Source organism: Phocoena phocoena, chromosome 5, assembly GCF_963924675.1.
Source record: "Phocoena phocoena chromosome 5, mPhoPho1.1, whole genome shotgun sequence".
Lineage (NCBI taxonomy): Eukaryota > Metazoa > Chordata > Mammalia > Artiodactyla > Phocoenidae > Phocoena > Phocoena phocoena.
Window position 1 is genome coordinate 76,959,511 of NC_089223.1, and position 24,823 is coordinate 76,984,333.

Below are 24,823 nucleotides of genomic sequence, written 5' to 3' on the forward strand. Positions count from 1 at the left end.
CAAGCACCTAGTGTATGAAGAGCTAAACAATAAGATCTAACTAAATATATGTGAGCCAAATGACCAGGGTAAAAGTCAAAACAAGGCTTTCACTTATGTTTTTAAATAGAAGCTTAAATATCGCATGATTTATTTGACACCTATGGGAGCCTTTTATAATAGTTTCTGCATCTGTTATTTCCTTAAAGTTTGGCCACCACTGCTTTCATCCAGGTCTTTATAACTCCATGTGTCCTTACTTTAGTAGCTTTGTTTAAAGAAGAAAAGCTGGAAGTAAGAGAATATTTAAATTGTTCTTTCTCAAGTGTCTTTATGAGCAGAAAATGATGAAAAATAAAATCAAGCAACCGTGAAGACAAGCAGGAAATAAATAGATAAAACACTTAGCTTATGCAACACAAAACACCATGACGGGCAAACAGAAATGCATTATCAATAACTGGCAAGAAGTGGCTGGAACCCAAAGTGCTCAATAAGACAAGATTTATTACACACTTTAAAATATTAAGTTTAAAAAAAACAAACAACCCCATCCAAAAATGGGCAGAAGACCTAAATAGACATTTCTCCAAAGAAGATATACAGAATGCCAACAAACACATGAAAGAATGCTCAACATCATTAATCATTAGAGAAATGCAAATCAAAACTACAATGCGATATCATCTCACACCAGTCAGAATGGCCATCATCAAAAAATCTAGAAACAATAAATGCTGGAGAGGGTGTGGAGAAAAGGGGACACTCTTGCACTGCTGGTGGGAATGTGAATTGGTTCAGCCACTGTGGAGAACAGTATGGAGGTTCCTTAAAAAACTACAAATAGAATTACCATATGACCCAGCAATCCCACTACTTGGCATATACCCTGAGAAAACCAAAATTCAAAAAGAGTCATGTACCAAAATGTTCATTGCAGCTCTATTTACAGTGGCCAGGACATGGAAACAACCTAAGCGCCCATCATCGGATGAATGGATAAAGAAGATGTGGCACATATACACAATGGAATATTACTCAGCCTTAAAAAGAAATGAAATTGAGCTATTTGTAATGAGATGGATAGACCTGGAGTCTGTCATACAGAGTGAAGTAAGTCAGAAAGAAAAAGACAAATACCGTATGCTAACACATATATATGGAATTTAAGGGAAAAAAATGTCATGAAGAACCTAGGGGTAAGATAGGAATAAAGACGCAGACCTACTGGAGAACGGACTTGAGGGTATGGGGAGGGGGAGGGGTGAGTTTTGACAGGGCGAGAGAGAGTCATGGACATATACACACTAACAAATGTAGTAAGGTAGATAGCTGGGGGGAAGCAGCCGCAAGGCACAGGGATATTAGCTCGGTGCTTTGTGACAGCCTGGAAGGGTGGGATGGGGAGAGTGGGAGGGAGGGAGACGCAAGAGGGAAGACATATGGGAACATATGTATATGTATAGCTGATTCACTTTGTTATAAAGCAGAAACTAACACACCATTGTAAAGCAATTATACCCCAATAAAGATGTTTAAAAAAAAAAAAAATATTAAGTTTAGCTTTTGGCCTAATGTCCAGGCACTGCAGACACTGGAATCTAATTTACTATTTATTGGAATACTACCTTGTTGATAGCACATTTTATGCGCCTTTACTTATTTCATAAGTATAAAAGTTCAGGAAAGTAATTGATTTTATTTTTTCACTTGTTTAAAAATATTCTTAGGGAAGCTAATTTATCATGCTCATTATAATGTGCTGAATTGGTCTGCAAACAAAAAGCCAGCGAATAAAAGCCCTAACAAATTTTACTACTTGAAATCAGACATAATGATTTAAATACCAAGATTATTGAACAAATAATAAAGCAACCTGTAAGAATCAAATAATAGCCTTATGCTTTACAAAAATATAACAAAAAAAGGTCAAATTTCAATTCATAATGGTGTCACATGATCACTTCTTCAGAAAGAACCTTTGAAATTTAAATATTTTCCAAAATATTTTCCTTCTCAATCTTCCCATGCTATATGACACTATCTGAATGCAAAACAATGTAACTACTGAGATAATATGACTGATTTTGTTTCTGAACAGATACGGTACTAAGATGAAGGCTGTTCCTCAAAGTTATTACTATGGGAGGCTACACACTCACTCTAATGATTCTGCCATTGCCCAGGGCATTTCCTCTGTAGGAGGAAATGGTCAGGGATGATCCCACATGCTTCTATTATCTCATTTTGTATTGAAAAACTCTCACCCCTTTATAGCTGGGAAGTTGTTTTTATTAAAATGGTATTTCTCCAGGCTTAACAGGCCTTTACATTTATAAGACAGGCTTTGAAAAGAATTTTAGCTCTCTAAAAAAATCAAATCTATTCTTAAAAGGGATAAGTATCTGTTACTGCTAAAAACATTCAAAAGAGCACAGAGCAGGTTCAGAAAATTTTGAACAGGGACACATTCTTGTGCTATGGATATAACTTTCAAGGTCAGTGCAGAATGCAGACAGTACTCATTTGAATGTAGCTTAGTAGCTATGTCCTGTTACTAGAATGTTCATCTCACAGGATAAGGTAAGCAGAGAGTCTTAAACCTCAGACTAGGTTTGTCAGATACTGTTTACCAGGGAAAAGTTATTGTTTATACTTATCAAATTCTTACTCTGGTTAGAATGACTTTCCCCAGTTGCATGGGATACAAGAGAAAAAAAAACCCAAAACAAAAAAATCCTTGGCCACACTTTTACTAGAACTATTGCAAACACTGATGACTTTAGGTCACCTGCAATTATTCTCTTGGTCATGAGATACCTGACTAGGATATATGGAAGCACAACTAAGACAGACATTTCTGGGAAAATCAGGTCCTAAATCAAGCCCAGAAAGAACTGGTTGGCCCCAGTGGTTGTACACAATCACCAGAAAGAAAGAGGGTCCAACAGGGTGAGTTAGGATAATGTTTCATCCAAAGCCTCATAAAGGCGACTAACTGCTCAGACCTGATGCCTCTGTCTCTTGGGAGATTCAGCCTCTGGACAGTCCTAACAATTGTAACGTGATGGTAAGAAAGAACTGAACTCTTAACCGAGGCAGAACCTCTGCCTATTAAGGCTTAATGAACTTGGGGACACAGAGAAGGTGTCAGGAGTCGCTGGAGACAGAAGCTGCTGCAAGGCAGAAGCCGTGCGCATCTAGGTTGAGTCTGAGCTGGGGACTCTCCATATAAAGGAACCTCAGCCCGGCCGCAGCTAGGCACCAACTGCCTTCAGGGGCAGGACACTTGACCACAAACAAATGATGTGCCTGAGTGAAAAACCCAAAGTTGCCTCTGTTCCTGGCAGCGGGCTTTTAGCAACCACTGTATGGGAGTGATCTGCTTCGTGGACCTGGGCCTGCATCACTGCTGCAACTTCCCAAATCATCTCCTTGCTTCTGTTCTCGCTCTTTCTAATCCATTCACTACACCCAGGCAGAGAGTTCTTTTTAAAATGCAAATCTGATCGCCAATGTTAGGATTTCCTTTCGTTCCACCAGACACTATATAGAGTAACTTATTTACTCCTTAAACTTACGAATAGACAGAAATATTATCGCTATTTTATGGATGAAAAAGCTGAGGAACAGAGAAGTAACCTGCTCAAAATCACACAGGTAGCGAGTAGCAAAGGTGGGATTTGAACCTGGGCTGTTAACATTATTTTACAGCACTTTCCATGTTTAAGCTTCCCATCACCCAAAGATAGTATCTAGAATCTATGACCTGATTTCTGAGATCTTCCATGACGTAGTCCCATGCCTAACCCTCCAACCTTACCTTATACCACTTTCTCTCTCATGGGTCACACTCCAGCTGTGTATATACTCCTCACACGCGTTTGTACAACATGTGTACACGTGTTTACACATGTACACATTTGTACACATTTACATATGCACATATATTTACATATATACATGTACATTTACATACCTATACACACTTATATAAATTTTTGTGAATGTATGAATATAAGAGGCTTTTTGATGCAGTAATTAAGAGCACAGACACTGGGGCCAAACTACATTGGTTCAAATTCTGACTCTGCCACTTATTAGCTGTGGGATCTCTAGCAGTTATTTACTTCTGTATTTCTAAGTGTCCTTATCTAGTAAAATGTAGAAGATAGAATTTACCTCCTAGGCTCGTAGCAAAGATTGAACAGGTTAATGTATATACTGCACTTAGAAAAAGTGCCTGGCAGGCAGTGAGTACTACCTAATGCTAAAATTCCTTCCCAAATTTGCTTATGAAAATATGTTCCTTCTGCCTGAAATACTCTTCTGTTTAACCTGGCCATCTACCCATCGTTCAGCATTCAGCGTAGACATCAGTTCCTCAGCAGGCCTTCCTGATGCCTCTAGGTTCGACGAGGCCCACCCCCCGCCCCCATCACGCATGCCCAGAGCTCCCTGTAGTTCCTCTGCAGTAAGCACCACCATGGTCACTGTTGTGATGACTGTATTCTCTGAGACTGTAAACTCTGAGGACAGGGACTATGTTTGTTTTCAACACTAAGGTATCCACTGCACCCACAACCTGGCCTAGGCAGAGCAGAGGCTCAATAAATGTCTGTGAATAAATGAGTGAAGCCCATGGGACCAAGCACCTTAACCTGCCCTGGGGATTTGGGGTAGACATCAGTGAGGAAGTAAGACAGGAGTCTGGACCTGAAGGATACATGCATAGGAGACTGTTCTTCAGAGAGGGTAAGAGGACAGAACTGCAAAGACAGAAATGTGACACGGCCTGCCATATAGAGATGAGGTCAAAGCATCATTTTGGGAGCTGAGAGGAAACAAGATCGGGCTGAAGAAACACTCTGCTTAATAGATAAGAAAACTGGGCTTAAGTTACTTTTCCAATGGTTTATAACTAATTACTGACAAAGCGGACCTCTTAAGTGAATGTTCTTTGTGCAAAGACTTGTTATAAGGTCTCCTCTCCATCCTACAAGAAATAGAAAATGAGGATGGGAAGAAATAGCTACCTTGTGTTCAGAATCTGAGAAAGACTTCATGGTGACTGGACCTGGCTGGGATACTTAAATGTCACCTGCAAATGGGGATCACTCATTCTGTTTATTGAGGGACTAATCCTCTTGGGTGATTTCCAGAGTTGGCATAATTGATAGCCACAATTTAGTGGAATTAAATGTTCAGCGAAGTATAGCTCCTCCAGTAAATTTTGGAGTTTGCCACAATGCCACTGCTCTATATAAAATTGCCTATGTGCACAAAGTAAAGGAGGAACAAAAATACTGGCTTGGGAAGTCAGGCCTGAGAATTCTAGAAGAGCCATTCCACACTGCAGAAATGTTGAGCCAATATTTATAATTCAACTGGAGCAAGGAAGGTCAATGATGACATAATGATTTCCTTCCCTTTTATCTTCTCTATTAATCTTCCTTTCCCCTTTTTATAAATGGGCTTATGGATGGGAGCAGGATGATGTAACATGCTTTTAAGACTTTTTACAGAATAGGAACTTGGTAAGGCCTGTCCAGGCTTTGATGGACAGAATCAAAATGCAAAGCGACCTAGACAAATTGAAGTGCTGGCCTGAGTGAAATGATGTGATTCAATGAGGGGAGATGCATTTCATTTTAGAAAGAGGCACACATTTGATTAATAGACAATGGAAAAGGAGTGATTAGTTGACAATGTGGAGAAAAGACCAAGGGCATCACAACATATCCTATCAATTATAAAGCCAATGGTGTATTTTGGCAACTCAGGAGGCAAAATGCATTCTGAGATTCCTGAGCAGGCAGACAGTCAGGAGGAAAAAATGAATATAGAGAAGGAGACTGGGTTCAGTAGAACAGGAGGGTGGTGGTGAAGATGCAGTGGAAGAAAAGCAGGAGGACACAACTGATGATGGACCTTCAGTGTGAGACTAAGGAATTATTAGTCAGTAATTATTAGTAAGGTCAGGCTAATATAAGACTCACATAATTTCACCTGACCTACAACTTGGATATACATAGAGAATGTAACTTTTTTATTTTGTCTAAAATGGTTTGGGTCTCCTGCCTAAGTCTCTATCCTCTGGCTATCAGGGTAAAATGAGCTTCTGTTCTATCCAGTTTCAACCTTAGTTTGAACTCATGTTTCCAAGGACTCTTTATTAAGTGCTTATTCTCTCTTGAATCAAGCTGCCGACTCTTTCAAAAGCCTCCTTCTTTTCCTGACATGATGCCTGGGTGACCTCATATCCTGAAGGGGAAAAATGGATTTCTAGGGCACAGTCCCCAGGTGATGCCCACTGCCTGCCTGGTTGCTGGCAGCATGGCTGTGCTTGGGGCAGTTGTAACCCATGGATTGGCCTCTCCCTCTCAGCCTGGTCAGAGCCTGGTGTTGCTCTGCAGCAATCAGGGCCACCCTCACCTCCTGGGGCTGAGAAGTCCCAGGCCTTGGGCCCACGCTCCATCCAGTTTTTCCACCCTAGCCCTTTTGTGTGGTCACCTCTCCCTGTCATGGGGACTAACAGTGGCCCTTAATTCAGCATATGTGACACACAGTAATTGAGGGCAGCTTCGGAAGTGAAACTTCATGGTCTCTTGCTGCCATGGCCATGATGTGGCCACACCCAGGTCTGTTGGCAGAGGTAGGGGCAGGGGGATGATTGTTGTAAGGCCATCTCTTTCCAGAGTCCTAAATAGAGAGCAGAGGTAAGCTGCCCTTAATGTTACGCATGCACCCACCTGTTCTCACTCATCTAACCCACCTCCCCTTTTCTGAAGCAGAACTCGGAGAAGGAGGATGGGGAAGCAGATCTCCCGAACTCTGCCCCTCTCTGTCTCCTTCCACCATTTTCCTAGAGACCACATTGGGTAGGTCCTGGCTCTGCCTTACTGACGAGCTGGGCCCTCTTCTCTACATATTAGATCTCCAGGGTCAGAGGGCTAGTGCTAGATGATATGTTAAAGATGTGATTTAAGGAATTTAGAGAAATCTTCACACAAGCTGATAGTGTGACCTCCAAGGTTTTTGTCTTGCTACATAATCCTTTCTTGTGTGCATGACAATATTTCTTGAATATTCTTCCCATTTAAATTCCTTCTGCACCAGACACGAAGCACCCCTCAGACAGACAGATGCCTTGATCAAAGGTCTCTTACTGTACTCAAAAAGGCAAAAGAAAAATGCATATGAATAATTTCATTACACTAGGTTCTTGTTCAGGAGAAAGACTTAAAGGTGAAAAAAAGAAATGAACATTGGTTAAGCGCCTTCCAAGTGCCAGGCATGTTGCATCATCTCATTGAATTCTTGTAACACTCCTGGAAGATAAGTACTACCCCATTCACTTTACAGAGGGGTCAACTGCCTGTCAGGGAAATCAAGCAATTTGCCCAGAGTCACAGGGCTGGTAAATTTGCAGACCCAGAATTTGAATCCTAGTCTTTCTAACAGAAAAACTTATGCTGTTTCCACTGTACCCCATAAATTACATAATGTGCTGCATTTTACTGAATTGAAAATATCATCAGTAGTAGGCTGCTCTAATATTGTACATTCCACTAAAAAAGAAATGCACTGCCAATTACACCATGACACACCATTTGTTTGTACAATAAATCCTGATTCTGAGACGTAAAAGGGTGAAAAAAAATGAATCTTAGAAAGAATGATCTGGTAAAGACGGTTTAAAGATTATCTGAGCAGCTGCTGTGCTATGTACAGTCTAGACCAGCACACAAAAACACCCAGGGTAAGGAAAGATCAAGAAGACATTGCCATAATCATTCAGCTATCAAGAAACAGAAGCCTGGCAGAATAAAGCAAAAAGAATGAAAAGAACTGAAGACAGTCTCAGAGACCTCTGGGACAACATTAAACACAACAACATTCAAATTATAGGGGTCCCAGAAGAAGAAGAAGAAGAGAAAGGGACTGAGAAAATATTTGAAGAGATTATGGTTGAAAGATTCCCTAATATGGGAAAGGAAATAGTTAATCAAGTCCAGGAAGCACAGAAAGTCCCATACAAGATAAATCCAAGGAGAAACATGCCAAGACACATATTACTCAAACTGTCAAAAATTAAATACAAAGAAAACATATTAAAAGCAGCAAGGGAAAAACACCAAATAACACACTAGGGAATCCCCATAAGGTTAACAGATGATCTTTCAGCAGAAACTCTGCAAGCCAGAAGGGACAGGCAGGACATATTGAAAGTGATGAAGGAGAAAAACCTACAACCAAGATTACTCTACCCAGCAAGGATCTCATTCAGATTTGATGGAGAAATTAAAACCTTTACAGACAAGCAAAAGCTGAGAGAGTTCAGCACCACCAAATCAGCTTTACAACAAATGCTAAAGGATCTTCTCTAGGCAAGAAACACAAGAGAAGGAAAAGACCTACAATAACAAACCCAAAACAATTAAGAAAATGGGAATAGGAACATACATATCGATAATTACCTTAAATGTAAATGGACTAAATGCTCCCACCAAAAGACAGAGACTGGCTGAATGGATACAAAAACAAGACCCATATATATGCTGTCTACAAGAGACCCACTTCAGACCTAGGGACACATACAGACTGAAAGTGAGGGAATGGAAAAAGATATTCCATGCAAATGGAAATCAATAGCAAGCTGGAGTAGCAATTCTCATATCAGACAAAATAGACTTTAAGACTATTAGAAGAGACAAAGAAGGACACTACATACTGATCAATGGATCAATCCAAGAAGAAGATATAACAATTGTAAATATTTATGCACCCAACACAGGAGCACCTCAATATATAAAGCAAATGCTAACAGCCATAAAAGGGGAAATTGACAGGAACACATTCATAGTAGGGGACTTTAAAACCCCACTTTCACCAATGTTCAGATCATCCAAAATGAAAATAAATAAGGAAACCCAAGCTTTAAATGATACATTAAACAAGATGGACTTAATTGATATTTATAGGACACTCCATCCAAAGACAACAGAATACACATTTTTCTCAAGTGCTCATGGAATATTCTCCAGGATAGATCATATCTTGGGTCACAAATCAAGCCTTGGTAAATTTAAGAAAATTGAAATTGTATCAAGTATCTTTTCTGACCACAACGCTATGAGACTAGATACCAATTACAGGAAAAGAACTGTAAAAAATACAAACACATGGAGGCTAAACAATACACTACTTAATAACGAAGTGATCACTGAAGAAATCAAAGAGGAAATCAAAAAATACCTAGAAACAAATGACAATGGAGACACGACGACCCAAAACCTATGGTATGCAGCAAAAGCAGTTCTAAGAGGGAAGTTTATAGCAATACAATCCTACCTTAAGAAACAGGAAACATCTCAAATAAACAACCTAACCTTGCACCTAAAGCAATTAGAGAAAGAAGAACAAAAAAACCCCAAAGTTAGCAGAAGGAAAGAATTCATAAAGATCAGATCAGAGATAAATGAAAAAGAAATGAAGGAAATGATAGCAAAGACCAATAACACTAAAAGCTGGTTCTTTGAGAAGATAAGCAAAATTGATAAACCATTAGCCAGACTCATCAAGAAAAAAGGGAGAAGACTCAAATCAATAGAATTAGAAATGAAAAAGGAGAAGTTACAACTGACACTGAAGAAATACAAAAGATCATGAGAGATTACTACAAGCAACTCTATGCCAATAAAATGGACAACCTGGAAGAAATGGACAAATTCTTAGAAATGCACAACCTGCCAAGACTGAACCAGGAAGAAATAGAAAATATGAACAGACCAATCACAAGCACTGAAATTGAAACTCTGATTAAAAATCTTCCAACAAACAAAAGCCCAGGACCAGATGGCTTCACAGGCGAATTCCATCAAACATTTAGAGAAGAGCTAACTCCTATCCTTCTCCAACTCTTCCAAAATATAGCAGAGGAAGGAACACTCCCAAACTCATTCTACGAAGCCACCATCACCCTGATACCAAAACAAGACAAAGATGTCACAAAGAAAACTACAGGCCAATATCACTGATGAACATAGATGAAAAAATCCTCAACAAAATACCAGCAAACAGAATCCAACAGCACAGGAAAAGGATCATACACCACGATCAAGTGGGGTTTATTCCAGGAATGCAAGGATTCTTCAATATACGCAAATCAATCAATGTGATACACCATATTAACAAGTTGAAGGAGAAAAACCATATGATCATCTCAATAGAGGCAGAGAAAGCTTTCGACAAAATTCAACACCCATTTATGATAAAAACCCTGCAGAAAGTAGGCATAGAGGGAACTTTCCTCAACGTAAGAAAGGCCATATACGACAAACCCACAGCCAACATTGTCCTCAATGGTGAAAAACCGAAAGCATTTGCACTAAGATCAGGAACAAGACAAGGTTGCCCACTCTCACCACTCTTATTCAACATAGTTTTGGAAGTTTTAGCCACAGCAATCAGAGAAAAAAAGGAAATAAAAGGAATCCAAATCAGAAAAGAAGTAAAGCTGTCACTGTTTGCAGATGACATGATACTATACATAGAGAATCCTAAAGATGCTACCAGAAAACCACTAGAGCTAATCAATGAATTTGATAAAGTAGCAGGATACAAAATTAATTCTCAGAAATCTCTGGCATTCCTATACACTAATGATGAAAAATCTGAAAGTGAAATCAAGAAAACACTCCCATTTACCACTGCAACAAAAAGAATAAAATATCTAGGAATAACCTACCTAAGGAGACAAAAGACCTGTATGCAGAAAATTATAAGACACTGATGAAAGAAATTAAAGATGATACAAATAGATGGAGAGATATACCATGTTCTTGGATTGGAAGAATCAACATTGTGAAAATGACTCTACTACCCAAAGCAATCTATAGATTCAATGCAATCCCTATCAAACTACCACTGGCATTTTTCACAGAACCAGAACAAAAAATTTCGCAATTTGTATGGAAACACAAAAGACCCCAAATGGCCAAAGCAATCTTGAGAACGAAAAACGGAGCTGGAGGAATCAGGCTCTCAGACTTCAGACTATACTACAAAGCTACAGTAATCAAGACAGTATGGTAATGGCACAAAAACAGAAATATAGATCAATGGTACAGGATAGAAAGCCCAGAGATGAACCCATGCACATATGGTCACGTTATCTTTGATAAAGGAGGCAGGAATGTACAGTGGAAAAAGGACAGCCTCTTCAATAAGTGGTGCTGGGAAAACTGGACAGGTACATTTTAAAGTATGAGATTAGAACATTCCCTAATACCATACACAAAAATAAGCTCAAAATGGATTAAAGACCTAAATATAAGGCCAGAAACTATCAAACTCTTAGAGGAAAAGATAGGCAGAACCCTCTATGACATAAGTCACAGCAAGATCCTTTTTGACCCACCTCCTAGAGAAATGGAAATAAAAACAAATACAAATGGGATCCAATGAAACTTAAAAGCTTTTGCACAGCTAAGGAAACCATAAACAAGACCAAAAGACAACCCTCAGAATGGGAGAAAATATTTGCAAATGAAGCAACTGACAAAGGATTAATCTCCAAAATTTACAAGCAGCTCAATAATAAAAAATCGAACAACCCAATCCAACAATGGGCAGAAGACTTAAATAGACATTTCTCCAAAGAAGATATACAGATTGCCAACAATCACATGAAAGAATGCTCAACATCATTAATCATTAGAGAAATGCAAATGAAAACTACAATGAGATATCATCTCACACCAGTCAGAATGGCCAGCATCAAAAAATCTAGAAAGAATAAATGCTGGAGAGAGTGTGGAGAAAACGGAACACTCTTGCACTGCTGGTGGGAATGTGAATTGGTACAGCCACTATGGAGAACAGTATGGAGATTCCTTAAAAAACTGCAAATAGAACTACCATATGAACCCACAATCACATATACCCTGAGAAAACCATAATTCAAAAAGAGTCATGTACCAAAATGTTCATTGCAGCTCTATTTACAATAGCCAGGAGATGGAAGCAACCTAAGTGTCCATCATCGGATGAATGGATAAGGAAGATGTAGCACATATATACAATGGAATATTACTCAGCCATAAAAAGAAACGAAATTGAGTTATCTGTAGTGAGGCGGATGGACCTAGAGTCTGTCATACAGAGTGAAGTAAGTCAGAAAGAGAAAGACAAATACCATATGCTAACACATATATATGGAATTTAAGGAAAAAAATGTCATGAAGAACCTAGGGGTAAGACGGGAATAAAGACATAGACCTACTAGAGAGTGGAGTTGAGGATCTGGAGAGGGAGAGGTGTAGGCTGTGACGAGGTGAGGGAGTGGCATGGACATATGTGCACTACCAAACGTGGAGTGGCTAACTAGTGGGAAGCAGCCGCATGGCACAGGGAGATAGGCTTGGTGCTTTGTGACCACCTAGTGGGGTGGGATAGGGAGGGTCGGAGGGAGGGAGACGCAAGAGGGAGGAGATATGGGAAAGTATGTATATGTATGGCTGGTTCACTTTGTTATAAAGCAGAAGCTAACACACCACTGTAAAGCAATTATACTCCAATAAAGATATTAAAAAAAAAAAAAAGAAAGAAACTGAAGCCTGAGTAAAGACAGAGCTTTGTGAAACTGGAAGACCAGGCCAATTTCCAGGAAGCACTGTGGCAGGTGAATCAACGGGGAACAGTGCAATTTGGATCTAGGTTGTAAAGGATGAAGAATGAAGTATGAGCCACAGTTTTAAAGTCTGGAAGACTGGGGAATAGTAGCAACGGAGAAATTGGGAAAAGGAAGAAGGATGGGTTCCATTTTAGATATTTTAACATTCAAAAACCAACTATCTTCACGTAACTCTGGTGAGGGCTGGAGATGCTGATATGGGGCTCACTCACGCACAGGCACCATCTTCAGAAGATGACACCTACTTGGGGGTCTAGGGATGAAAAAAACAGGTGGACAGGTCTGGACCTGTGCTGCCAAAGGAAACATGAAGAGATGGAATGTTAAGCAAAGAAGAGAAGGACAAACTCTAGACCAAAGGGGCCTCAGGAGGTACCTTCACCAAGGATGAGCATCTTCCTCTCTGGTGCCTTCAGGTGGCACCACAATGGCATTGTGAGGCAGAGAGCAGGTTTGGCAAGATCTTCCTGCTGGCTGGAGCTGCAGGTTTCACTCACACTTCCCTACATACCTGACTCAACACTTGCCTGCCAGAGAGAAGGAAAAGGGCTGGGTCGGCATAGGAGTTCCTGCTTTGAGACCAAGTTGTTATATTTAATTGCAAGGGTTTATGGGGGAATTTTTTAAAAAGCTATCTTTAGCAAAGCTGCAAAAGGTAACAAATGGCACCCATCAAGACAAGGACTGTTCATCTAATATTGGGAAATAAGGTTTCCATCACCTTCCTCTTTTGATTTCAAATAAAGTTTAAGTCTTAAGACAGCAGGTAAATGAACTGCTTGACCATAAGTTTTAGTCTACTGCCTCATATCGTTACTCAGCCCCAATTCCACAGTGCTTTTTTTTTTTTTTTTTTTTTTTTGCGGTACGCGGGCCTCTCACTGTTGTGGCCTCTCCTGCGGAGCACAGGCTGCAGACGCACAGGCTCAGCGGCCATGGCTCACGGGCCCAGCCGCTCCGCGGCATGTGGGATCTTCCCGGACCAGGGCACAAACCCGTGTCCCCTGCATCGGCAGGCAGACTCTCAACCACTGTGCCACCAGCGAAGCCCCCACAGTGCTTTTGAACACTGCATTAACTATTTCATATTATGCACCTGCCAACTAAAGAACGTTGCTCACCATCTGGCTCTACAAGAATTAAGTCACTAGCCACTGCAGCCATGTTGCAGTATGACCTTCAACATTACCCTGAAAGGAGTTCAAGGCCGAGATCAGGAAGGAGGCACTCCGTGCTCTGGTAAACCTGGCAGAACAGGCCTTCAGATAGTTAGATATTTTCAGGAGAAAATTTTTATGAACCTGGATTCTTGCATCTTCCCATACTTAGAAAAGCACCAAAACCACTGACTAACATACCAGTTCCTTGTGCCTAGTAGCAACCTTCTACCGAGATGTGTGCTCTGTTGCACGTTCCCCTTTTGCCAAAATCACATGTGTACTGACCTCCCCCTTAGCTCTCAGAACAGTTTCTCAGAGCTCTCTGCAAGGCTGTCTCCCAGACTATAGTACTCAGTAAGACACCAAAAAACTTGACTCATAGTTTCTACACTGTGTGTGTGTGTGTTTTTCTTTTTAGTTGACACACCCTACTAATGCAATGTCCAAAAGTGATCAAATAAAAGGAAAAGTTACTAATTTGACTAGTGAAAAATTATTAATCATTATCTGGATTTTTTTTTTACATGTACAAATGAATTTCCATTCACTACAGAAGCTCCTCTAATTAAGTTTCTCCATCACTTGCATCAGGACACCTGTTACTGGGCAGTCAGGTTCTCATCCCTGTTAGAATGGTCTCACCCTGACCACTCCCATCTAGAGCTTCACAGTCCAGCATGGGAGCATTTGACTATTGAGCACCCAAAATGTGGCCAGTCTGAACTGGGATGTGTTGTGAGTGTAAAATATACACTGGACTTTGAAGACTTCGTATAAAAAAAATAATATAAAATAACTAATAATTTTTATGTTGACTATGTGTTGAAATGATATTTTGGATATAAAATGGCTTAAATATGTTCTTAAATTTTTTTTTCTGCTTCCTTTTACTTTTCAAAACGTAGTTAGAAAATCTAATTGCATTTGTGGCTTGCATCTGTGATTCCCATTATACTTCTTTCGCACAGCAGTGGTCTAGACTCTCAGCTTCTGGGTCTTATTCATTTAATAAATTCACTTTAATCAACATTTATTATGTATATAATATGAACCAGGTACTCTAAAAAGGACTGGTGATAAATAGATATAAATAATATGACTTCTGACTTTGATGAGCTTCCAGTTAGGGGGAAAGGCATTTTAAAAGTAATTAAAACAATATGACAGATACTATTAAAGACTAGAAATAAAGCACTATGGAATCTTGAAGAAGGAAATTCACTGTTTCTTAAAGGATGAGTAGAAAATTTTCTAGTCATTGGCATGGGGAACAATTTAAGAGCAACCCGAACAGAGGGCACAGTGGGTCTGAAGACTCAGGGGAGAAGAAAGAACTTGTTTGGGGAACTGAACGCAGATTAGAAAAGCTAAAACAGGCTACCTGTGTGGGAGGGGACAGACAAGACCTCAGTGGATAGGGGTGGAAAAGAGAAACTCGTATGCCAGGCTAAGACATGCAGAATGTATCTTGTGGATGAAAGAGTCAGATATGTATTTCAGAGATACCACTGCAGAAATATGGTGGAGGGTGGACAAGGTGGTCCAGGTGGCTGTAAGGGTTGAGGCTGGGGAGGAGAAGGACGAGATGAAGGTAAACAGGCCCGCAGCATATCTACTGCAGTAGTCAAGATGACAGTAATAGAGACTTGAACAGCGGAGATACACTGGAGAAATATTTAGGAGGTAGAATCCACAGGTCTTTGGGATTTATTGGATGTTAAAGGTGAAGAAAAAGGAACAGGGTTATTTACTTTGGTGACTAAGTGATGTGAGAGGAATACTAGATGCTCACTAAAACTGTTTGCTATCATTAGGTATTCTTCAGGAATGAAACTAAGTTGAGTGGCTGGACTGAAATGAAACTGTTTTCAAAATGGAGCAGTGGCTAAGTGCCCAGATCAATCAAGTACCCCCGTTAGAGGTCCCTGCCCCAATCAGGTCTACTCCTGCTCAGGTCTACTCCTACTGTGGGGGCAGGGTGGGGCAGATTATAAGGGTTCAGGGAGTAGAGGGGGAATATTTGGGAATCAGAAAGCAAGAACTTCTTGCTTCTTAGAAAGCAAGAACTTGGGCTGGAGTTTGAAGGGTAGGCGGTGGAGGAGAAAGGGTATTTCTGATAAGAGGGGAGAAGTGCAATAGGCACAGCGAATGAGATTTTCAAGTCAAGAATGAGTGATCAGCAAGACATGCTCCAAGGATAGGCTGAGGATGGCCAAACTGGCATGGAGTGTTTATGTTGGGAAAAATGGCAGATGAAGTTGGGGAGACAGCTGGGATCACATTAAAGAGGGACCCCATCGGAAGCAGGGAGCCATTATAAGGTTTTAGCAAAGGAAATGACAACCTGACATTTAAGTAAGGTTACTCTGGTGATGTATAGAAGAACTCAAGTAGGATGATGGTGTAGGCAGCTCTGCTTGCTACTTTTACTAAACCCAGTAAATGTCAAGTACTCTTCCAGGCCCCGGAGACTTAAAAATAAGTGAGGAGGGGCTTCCCTGGTGGCCCAGTGGCTAAGAATCCACCTGCCAATGCAGGGGACATGGGTTCGAGCCCTGGTCTGGGAGGATCCCGTGTGCCGTGGAGCAACTGGGCCCGTGTGCCACAACTGCTGAGCCTGCACTCTAGAGCCCGTGCTCCACAACAAGGGAAGCCACCGTGATGAGAAGCCCACGCACCGCAACAAATAGTGGCCCCTGTTCGTCACAACTAGAGAAAGTCCGCGCGTAGCACCAAAGACCCAACGCAGCCAAAAATAAAATAAATTAAAAAAAAAATAAGTGAGGACTAGTCTCTTCCTCCAGGACTTGCAACCTACTGTGGGTAAGCACAGAACAAGATCAGTTAAGATCCTCTTTGTTCATCATTTTTTTTTAATAGCTTTAAAAAAATTTATTTTTGGCTGCCTTGGGTTTTTGTTGCTCTGCATGGGCTTTCTCTAGTTGCGGTGAGTGGGGGCTACTCTTTGTTGCGGTGTGCAGGGTTCTCATTGCAGTAGCTTCTCTTGCTGGGGAGCATGGGCTTTAGGTGTGCGGGCTTCAGTAGTTGTGGCACACGGGCTCAGTAGTTGTGGCACACAGGCTCAGTAGTTGTGGCACGTGGGCTCTAGAGCTCAGGCTCAGTAGTTGTGGCACATGGGCTTAGTTGCTCTGTAGCATGTGGGATCTTCCCGGACCAGGGCTCGAACCTGTGTTCCCTGCATTGGCAGGTGGATTCTTAACTACTGCACCACCAGGGAAGTCTCTTCATCTAATTTTTTGAACCAATTAAGGTTAGATCAGGGTCTCAGCAATAAGAATGGAGAGGAAACATCTGAAAGCAGGGCTTGCAGATAATTACAAGCCCTTTATTTATTGGGTCCTGCACCACCTGCTTTTACCCAAATCTGTCTTTATTTTTCCCAATTTATTCCCCTGTTCTTCCTTTTGATCCTCTACTCCATAGTCAAGGGCACTCACTGAACACTGGCAAATCAAATAACATCTTATTTAAACCCCTGTCTTTCTCTGAGCCATGTGTGTTTTCTGCTCTGAGTAGGCTTGACATTCTTTCCATTTAATGTCACCATCTCCAAGCAGTCAACTATGTATATTACACATGGAATTAGTTGAAGTTCACATAATCAGAGAGCCTGGTGCATTTTCATTAAAACTCTTAGTTTAAATGAAAAAATAAAGGAAATACTAGAAAACAGTCTGCCAAACAGGCATAGAGAAAAAAGTACATGGCCTTGCTTGAAGTGTAACTCTGCAGTCTATCAACTTAGTTCAATAGAGATTTAACTCAATAGTCAAGTACCTGGCACATAGTAGGCCAATCACTGGGATAAGTTGAATAAGACAGTTCCAGTTCTGAGAATTTTTAGACGTTATAGACAGGTGATGAAAAACGTACCTAGTCAGATGTCTCCTTATCTTTGCCGCTCATTCTAGTCCGCACCACGATCATTTCTTACTTGCGCTGCCTTACTGTTTCTGCCATCTCTCCCCACCCCCACTCCAGTCCCCTCACAAAGCTTGCGCGAACCTCTTAAACATAAATCCCGTCACTCTTTCACTTCTTACTCAGGAACATTCTGAGTCCTTACTCTCAGTCCATAAGGTATGATCTTCTTTTGATGTCATCTCCTACCATCATTTATCTTACTCATTACTCCATTCTACTCCATTCCCACTTGGCTTCTTTACTGTGCCTAGAATATTCTAAACACTTTCCCACCCCAGACCCTTTTCCTGGCTGCCTCTGTCTGGAATTCTCCTCCCAAAACGTCTGCATGATTTGCTCCATTACCTCTGCAGATCTCTGCTCAAAGGCTGTCTTATTACTCAGTCCTTCTCTGACTACCTGGCATTCCCTACCTCCCTTTATCGTTTTTTACTTTTCTTAAAAGCATTTACTCAGTAAAATGTATCTATTACCACTGGAATTTACCGTTTATTGTCTGCCTCTCTCAACAATATTGGAAGCTCCACGAGAAGAGGGTGTGATGGGTTTTTTCCCTGTATTTCCAGCACGTGGAATGTCAACTGGCATGTTGTCAATGGTCAATAAACACTTCTTAAATGAGCTGGATCAATGACTGGGAGTTATGCACAGGACTTTAGGGGAGCAGGGTATGTGGTATAACCTGGGAGGAATGAGGGGAGCAGAGAACAATTCTTTAAGCAAGTAATGTTTGGGCTGAGACTTCATTCATTCAACATTCTTATGGAGTTTTACTACGTGCCAGGCGCTATTCTAGGATGTAGCTGTCATAAAGGCAGACAAGTCCCTGTTCCTGTGGAACTTACAATCTTGGAAGAAAGACAAGAAACAATCCAATGCATGAGTAAACAAGAAAAATATCCAACACTGACACATGCTATGCAAATAACTAAAATAGGATGATGTAAAATACAGCACACCTAGGGGGTTACTTTAGATTGGGTCATGAGGGAAGCAACTCTAGGAAGTGACATTTCAGAGGAGACTTGAAGGACAGTGAGTAAGCACCCATGAAAAGATGAGGGGGTGAGCATTCCTATAGAGAGACAGCCAGGGAAAATTCCTGAAATGGAATGGGCTTGAAGTGTTCAAGGGACCAACTGGAGGACACACAGCTGCAGAGAAGTGGGCAAGGAGAAGAGGGGCATGACTTAAGATCAGACAGGAAGAGTCCTAGGAATGAGCAGGACTTAGGAGGTGAAGCAGGGGAAGAAGCAGATGGAAAAGCATTGTAGGTGGTAAGAACAGCAAAGGCAAGAAAGCAGGAAATAGACTGGTATGTTTGAGTAACTCTAGGAAATGCGTTTCTCCTGAGTCCAATGCACAAAGATGGAATCCAGAACAGTGTACGGCTAAATTCGTTTTTTTGTGAAGCTTCTGGCACATTTTGCTGCAGCTGAGAAAAGAGGACCATCTCTCCAGTAAACACAGCCTCAGGGAGCTCTATAACCAACCTATTTTGGAAGGTGGGAAGCAAGTGCAACCTTGCATATTGTATTCTAAACACAACCTCAGATGTGTAAGCTGTCACCACCCCCATTTTAGACACTAAAGGACCAGTAGGTGGGTTAAGTCACTCACAGTCAAGAGCTAGGGCTCAATTCCATGTCATGCTTTACCCAGTGCTGTTAACTCTGCTGTCCAGTATCTCACTGACTGATTCAATACACCTGCCTGGAATGATCCTTGCCATCAATTTCTTCTATGGAGCTTGCCTTCTACTGTTTTCCTTTGGCTTTATCTGTTTTCTCCTGTACCTACTTAAAATTTAGAAAATATATTTTTCCTTTTTTCCCCTCAGCTAATCCTAATCAATTCCATGTTTTATGGAGGCTGTTCTGTAGCTCAACCTTCTTCTACTGACAAAAGTGATGCAAACCCAAATAAACTCAAAGATGGGATTAATAGGCTTGGATACATTTCTTTACAGTAACTGAGTCCCCAAGGAATGTCTAAGTCTTTGGGAATCTTGACATATCAGAATTTTTAACAGTTGAGACTTTGTTATCAGTAGAACGAGATTCCTCAGAGAAAGTGGTGCTGACTTCACAACAAGGAATTTAGGTTGATGATTTTTCAAGTAAACAGTGACTTAGGAGTAACTATTCAATATGTGTGTCACAATGGCTTGCTGCTAACAGACACTATGCATTGAGATCAAAGCCATTTTGAAACTTATTTTATACATCCTATTAGAAGGCACTAGGAAGTATACCAAGACAAAATATTTACAGTCAACCCTTGAATAACACAGGTTTGAACCGTGTGGATCCACTCATGTGGATTTTTTCAGTAGTAAATACTACAGTATGAAATGATCCATGGTTGGTTGAATCCTCGGATATGGAGGGACCGTGGATACAGAGGGCTGACTGTAAAGTTATACGTGTATTTTCAACTACGCAGAGGGTCAGCACCCCTAACCCCTGCATTGTTTGAGGGTCAACTGTATTCAGAAGGAAACAAATGAGGGGTGAAATTTTCTTCCATTAACAATGTCACATTTTCGGCGGGGGCAGAGCGGGTGGTGTGATGAATTGGCAGATTGGGATTGACATATATACACTAATATGTATAAAATGGATAACTAATAAGAACCTGCTGTACAAAAAGATAAAATAAAATTCAAAAATTAAAAAAAAAAACCCAAAACTCTCTCCCAACCCAAAGAGTAAAAAAAAAAAAAAGACACATTTTGCACTCTTACACCACAAACCTCTAGTTCATAGTCCTTACTTAACAATGTAAACATGTAGTTAGGATAGCACTGTTCAGTTAAGATGTCCATTGCAAATGAAGGTGATGAATTCTGACTAAATAACGCTATCTATAGTTGCAGGAGCCATTCACTTAAAAATTTTTTTGGATGTCTAAGATATGCCCAATGTCTTCTAGTACTTTTCTATTAGGTGGCCTCATCAATAGTTTCTACAAATGCCAGGATGTTTATGAATTTTAGCAATGACATGCACAGTTACTGTTTCTTGAAAGGCTGATGGTTTGTTTTTGTTTTGTTTTGTTTTTTTGGTAAATGGTAAATTCCCAAAATGCTTGGGAAAAAGGACATTCTTCAATGCAAATAAAAACTAAAAGGTAGGACAGAAGGCAAGGACTGACCAAGCTGCTAAAGAAATACTCGGGAGAGAGTTGGTCCCAATTTTTTGATGCAAAACATTTCTAGAGATGCCAGCTTAAAGGCAGGTGCTCAGCAACCTTGCCCTTTTTGACATTAGTGGAGGTTAGCAAAAAAGCAAATAAACATAATTCCAAGAAAAAGATGAGCCAATACCGGGTAGGGTCCAAGAAACAGCATAAAAGTGCAAAACATCAAAAATGACTAAATATTTTACTTCCATTTTCCAGTGTTTCTTTTCACCCACGCTTAAAGAAATGAAATATTTCAGGGCTTAAAACATATTTTATAACACCCGAACTGTGACAAGAAACAAACATTAGTTATTTAGCTGACATAATTAAAAATGAAATTAATATCAGCGTTACCTGAAATTCTAATCCATAGTTTTCTCTGCAGAATTCTCTTAATTTAGGATACACGTTTTCTCTTAGTGCCTGTCTTTCTGCTCCCGTGTCTGTGGTAGAAAAGCAAACACACAGAAAGTGAGTTACGTCCACATAGTACACATTTCTGGAAAAAAAAGAAAGCTTACAAATAAACATTAACATTAATATAATCAAGCTGGGGTGCTGCATCGTGAAATGATGGGATATTAGCTTGCTGGAGAAGACTTGCTCTTAACAGAGCAGGGGAGCTGAGATGTGTACCATGCACACAGGGCAAATGGGAGCCCTGGGTAAGTTCTGTGGGTGCTGGCAGAGCTGGGAATTCACAGCTCATTCTTTATACCCACATAGACCCTCACATGGTGCTCTTAAATAGCTACAACCACATTGTCTTTCAAAGAGGCAGAAGGAAAAATTGTAAGGCTGTCAGGTGTAGCTCCATTGAGTGTAAATATTTCAAAACACACACACACACTGATTACTGATTTCCAAAAACATCCAGACTCTATCATTCCCTACAGTATTTAGAAACAATGCTACTTTTACAAGATTCAGTACAGCATCTGTGCAATCAGCACAATAGTCAGGAGTGACAAATTGTAGGAGTCATCGTCTAAAACTAGCGGATTCCACTGGCCAATGGTTCAACATTAGCGTCTCCCACCCTGGGCTTAGGGACCTGTTATATCAGAGAGGGGATTGTTTTACATGTGCCACAGTGTGTAAAAGCTTCGAAATAAAATATTTAAAAATTATCTGTCATTAAAAAATACGAGAAGAAACAGAGAACCCGAAACCAGAAGAACCATAACATATGTATGTATTTAATGTTGAATGTTCTGCACAGAAAGGGATTCTACAGCCACTTGTGCTGGACGGTGCTCTACATCAGTGATGACGCTGTAAGATGCTTACAGCAAAGAGAATGGTCCTCGCCCAGCTAACTTCACAGAAAGATAAGAATCAGAGCTTAAAAAATTAGGTTAATGTGTTATCTCATGAAAAGGACCATTTGCTAAATGTACCTCAATCCCAGCCATAACCATGAAACACCTGCATACCACATTTATAACTCAGGAACCAATTTAAAAGACTGTCCTTGTTATTCTCAAGCACATCTGTCCGTGCAAACTCAGCCACATGCCGTGTTGACCTACTCTACTTTCCTACTGTTCTCAAGCCTGTTTTGAGAGGCAACCAACCAATCCCAAGAGTCTGAGATGCAGCGGCAGCTTGACAGAGTGACAGGAACCAGTGTTTACATGGGAACCAAAGACTCAATACAAGGTCTTCGAGATTACCCTGTGATCCAAACAAGTAGGGTCTTTCCCCCCCATAGATCTAACATGGACCTAAGTCCAAAGGGAAAGCAGGAGGACCGTGTTGAGGAGGGTACAACTGAGCAGTGCCCATGTACCCTTACGGCACTGGTGGAAGCAGATTAAGCTTCCACATGATTTATATAATCTTGGGATCAGGTGCCCATCCTCCCTCACCCCACTGTAAGGGCTGAAAACACTATCTTCCAAGTAAAGCTGATGATATTCAATCTCTCTAAAAGGCTACCGACTTTTAAGACCCAAATAATAAAAAGTCACTTTAAAAATGAAGAGATACTACCAGATGTGGAATTTGGGAATATATTAAACAATGATTATTGGTAAGATATTCTAAAAAAAATAGTATTCAAATAATACATGAAAAAAAATTATGAAATGAGCAGAAATTTGCTTCTAAAAAATGTTATTATAACTCTTATTACTGGGTCCCAAGACCTGAATGTGTCATAGTAAGGAGGCTAAGACAGAAATGCAGTATCTAATTACTAACGTTTACTGAGTGCTTACTGTAGACTAGTAGTGTGCTAAGTTTTTCTATGTGTATTTTCTTAGTCACTTCTGTCAAAAACCCTATGAAAATCAACAGTCCATTTTTAAAATAAGAGGAAACAAATATAAAGGGGTTAAGAGACATGCCTGAGGTCATGTGACCACTAAGTTGGAGAACCTGGATTTGAATTTAGAGAGCCGAATGCCATAGTCTGCTCTAACCATGGAAAATATGCAACTGTGCAAAGAATCAATTTTTGAAAATGACAAATGCAAGAGCTTCCCAGAATGGTTAAGGGATGCTGAAGTCCTAATATTTATGAAAAAATCTCAGTTATCCGTGACAAATTTTTCCCTTTCTATAATACACCCTTCAACAGCCAACCCATCAATAAGTTCTCTTACTCCATCCATCTCTAAATAAATCCTGAATGAATCTACTTCTCTGCACCTCTGGTACAAGCCAAACTCATCTCTCACCTGGACCCTATCTCGCTGTTTCCATACTTGGCTCCGTCAATCCATTCTCCACAGAGCAGCCAGATTTATGTAAAAACATAAATCCGATCACATCACTCTCTTGTTTAAAATCCTCCAGCAGCTATTCATGGAACTTGGAATGAAATCCCCACTCCTTATCTTGAATGTTCTCTCCTTCTCTAGCTCATTTCTTACCACTTGCCCTGTTCATGTCACTCAAGCAGCGCTGGCGTTCATTTGGTTCCTGGGTTATATTCTCACTGGTGACCTCTGCTCTAGCCATGACTTCCTCCTGGAATGCTTAGTCCCATGATCATTTCATGTCATCTCCTGTCATTCAAGTGTCAGCTTTAATGCCACCTCCTCAGAGAGGCCTTCTCTGAGCCCTCCAGCTACAGACCCCTCTGTATCACACCATCTTCTTCAAATTCTTTGCACGTTACTCATCACTATTGGTGATAATTTTCTGTTTACTATGTGTCTCCCCCACTGCCAGGTGAGCTCAATGGGACTCAGGACCTTCTTCTGTCTCTTTCGCTGCTGCATCCCCAGTGACTAGAGTCATGCTCAATTAAGGAAGGAGTATATGAAAAAACCCACACAGGCACCAGGGATAAAAATGAGCTGACAGGCAATGCATCTCTGCAATTACCTCCAGAAACAGAAAGGCTTCCTACATTACAATATGCCATTGGTTGGACAGGGAATCAAGACTGTGAAATTCTGGGAAATACATGATTGGGTTTAGAAAGTGGACTTCATGAAGTAAGTGAATGAACTGAAATACTGATGTCTTTCATGGTTTCTGTGTTTCTGGCAAAATACTAATATTTTATCAAATTATGTTAAATATTTCTAAAAATGTGAGGGAAGTGTATGACAGGCATTCTTTATTATTACTTATATTACAAAAGCGACTCAGATTTTCCTATATTTGTATTAATATAGGATGATTGGCTCTGGAAATGGAAAAGTAATTAAAATAAAATGGATTAATTATGCTGGGTGACAGATAAGCTGGCTTAATTATACAAAAAACCTGATTCATACTGACAGCACATCCTGATGATTGGCAATTAAAAAACACTAGAATGTCATGGATAGGAAAAATTAAGTCACAGAATGTCACACATAAAAAGGGACCTCTTACAAAAGTGTAGAAGACGAGGTAT

At 40.4% G+C, this 24,823-nt stretch overlaps 1 protein-coding gene across 1 annotated transcript in view; it reads right to left on the bottom strand.

Moving 5' to 3' along the window:
* NWD2 (NACHT and WD repeat domain containing 2) overlaps positions 1–24,823 on the bottom strand; it is a 199,251-nt gene that overhangs the window by 102,143 nt on the left and 72,285 nt on the right. The window contains exon 2 of the mRNA XM_065878292.1: positions 21,322–21,410. Within this exon, the coding sequence (XP_065734364.1) occupies positions 21,322–21,410 (89 nt within the window). The remainder of the gene's footprint in view (positions 1–21,321; positions 21,411–24,823) is intronic.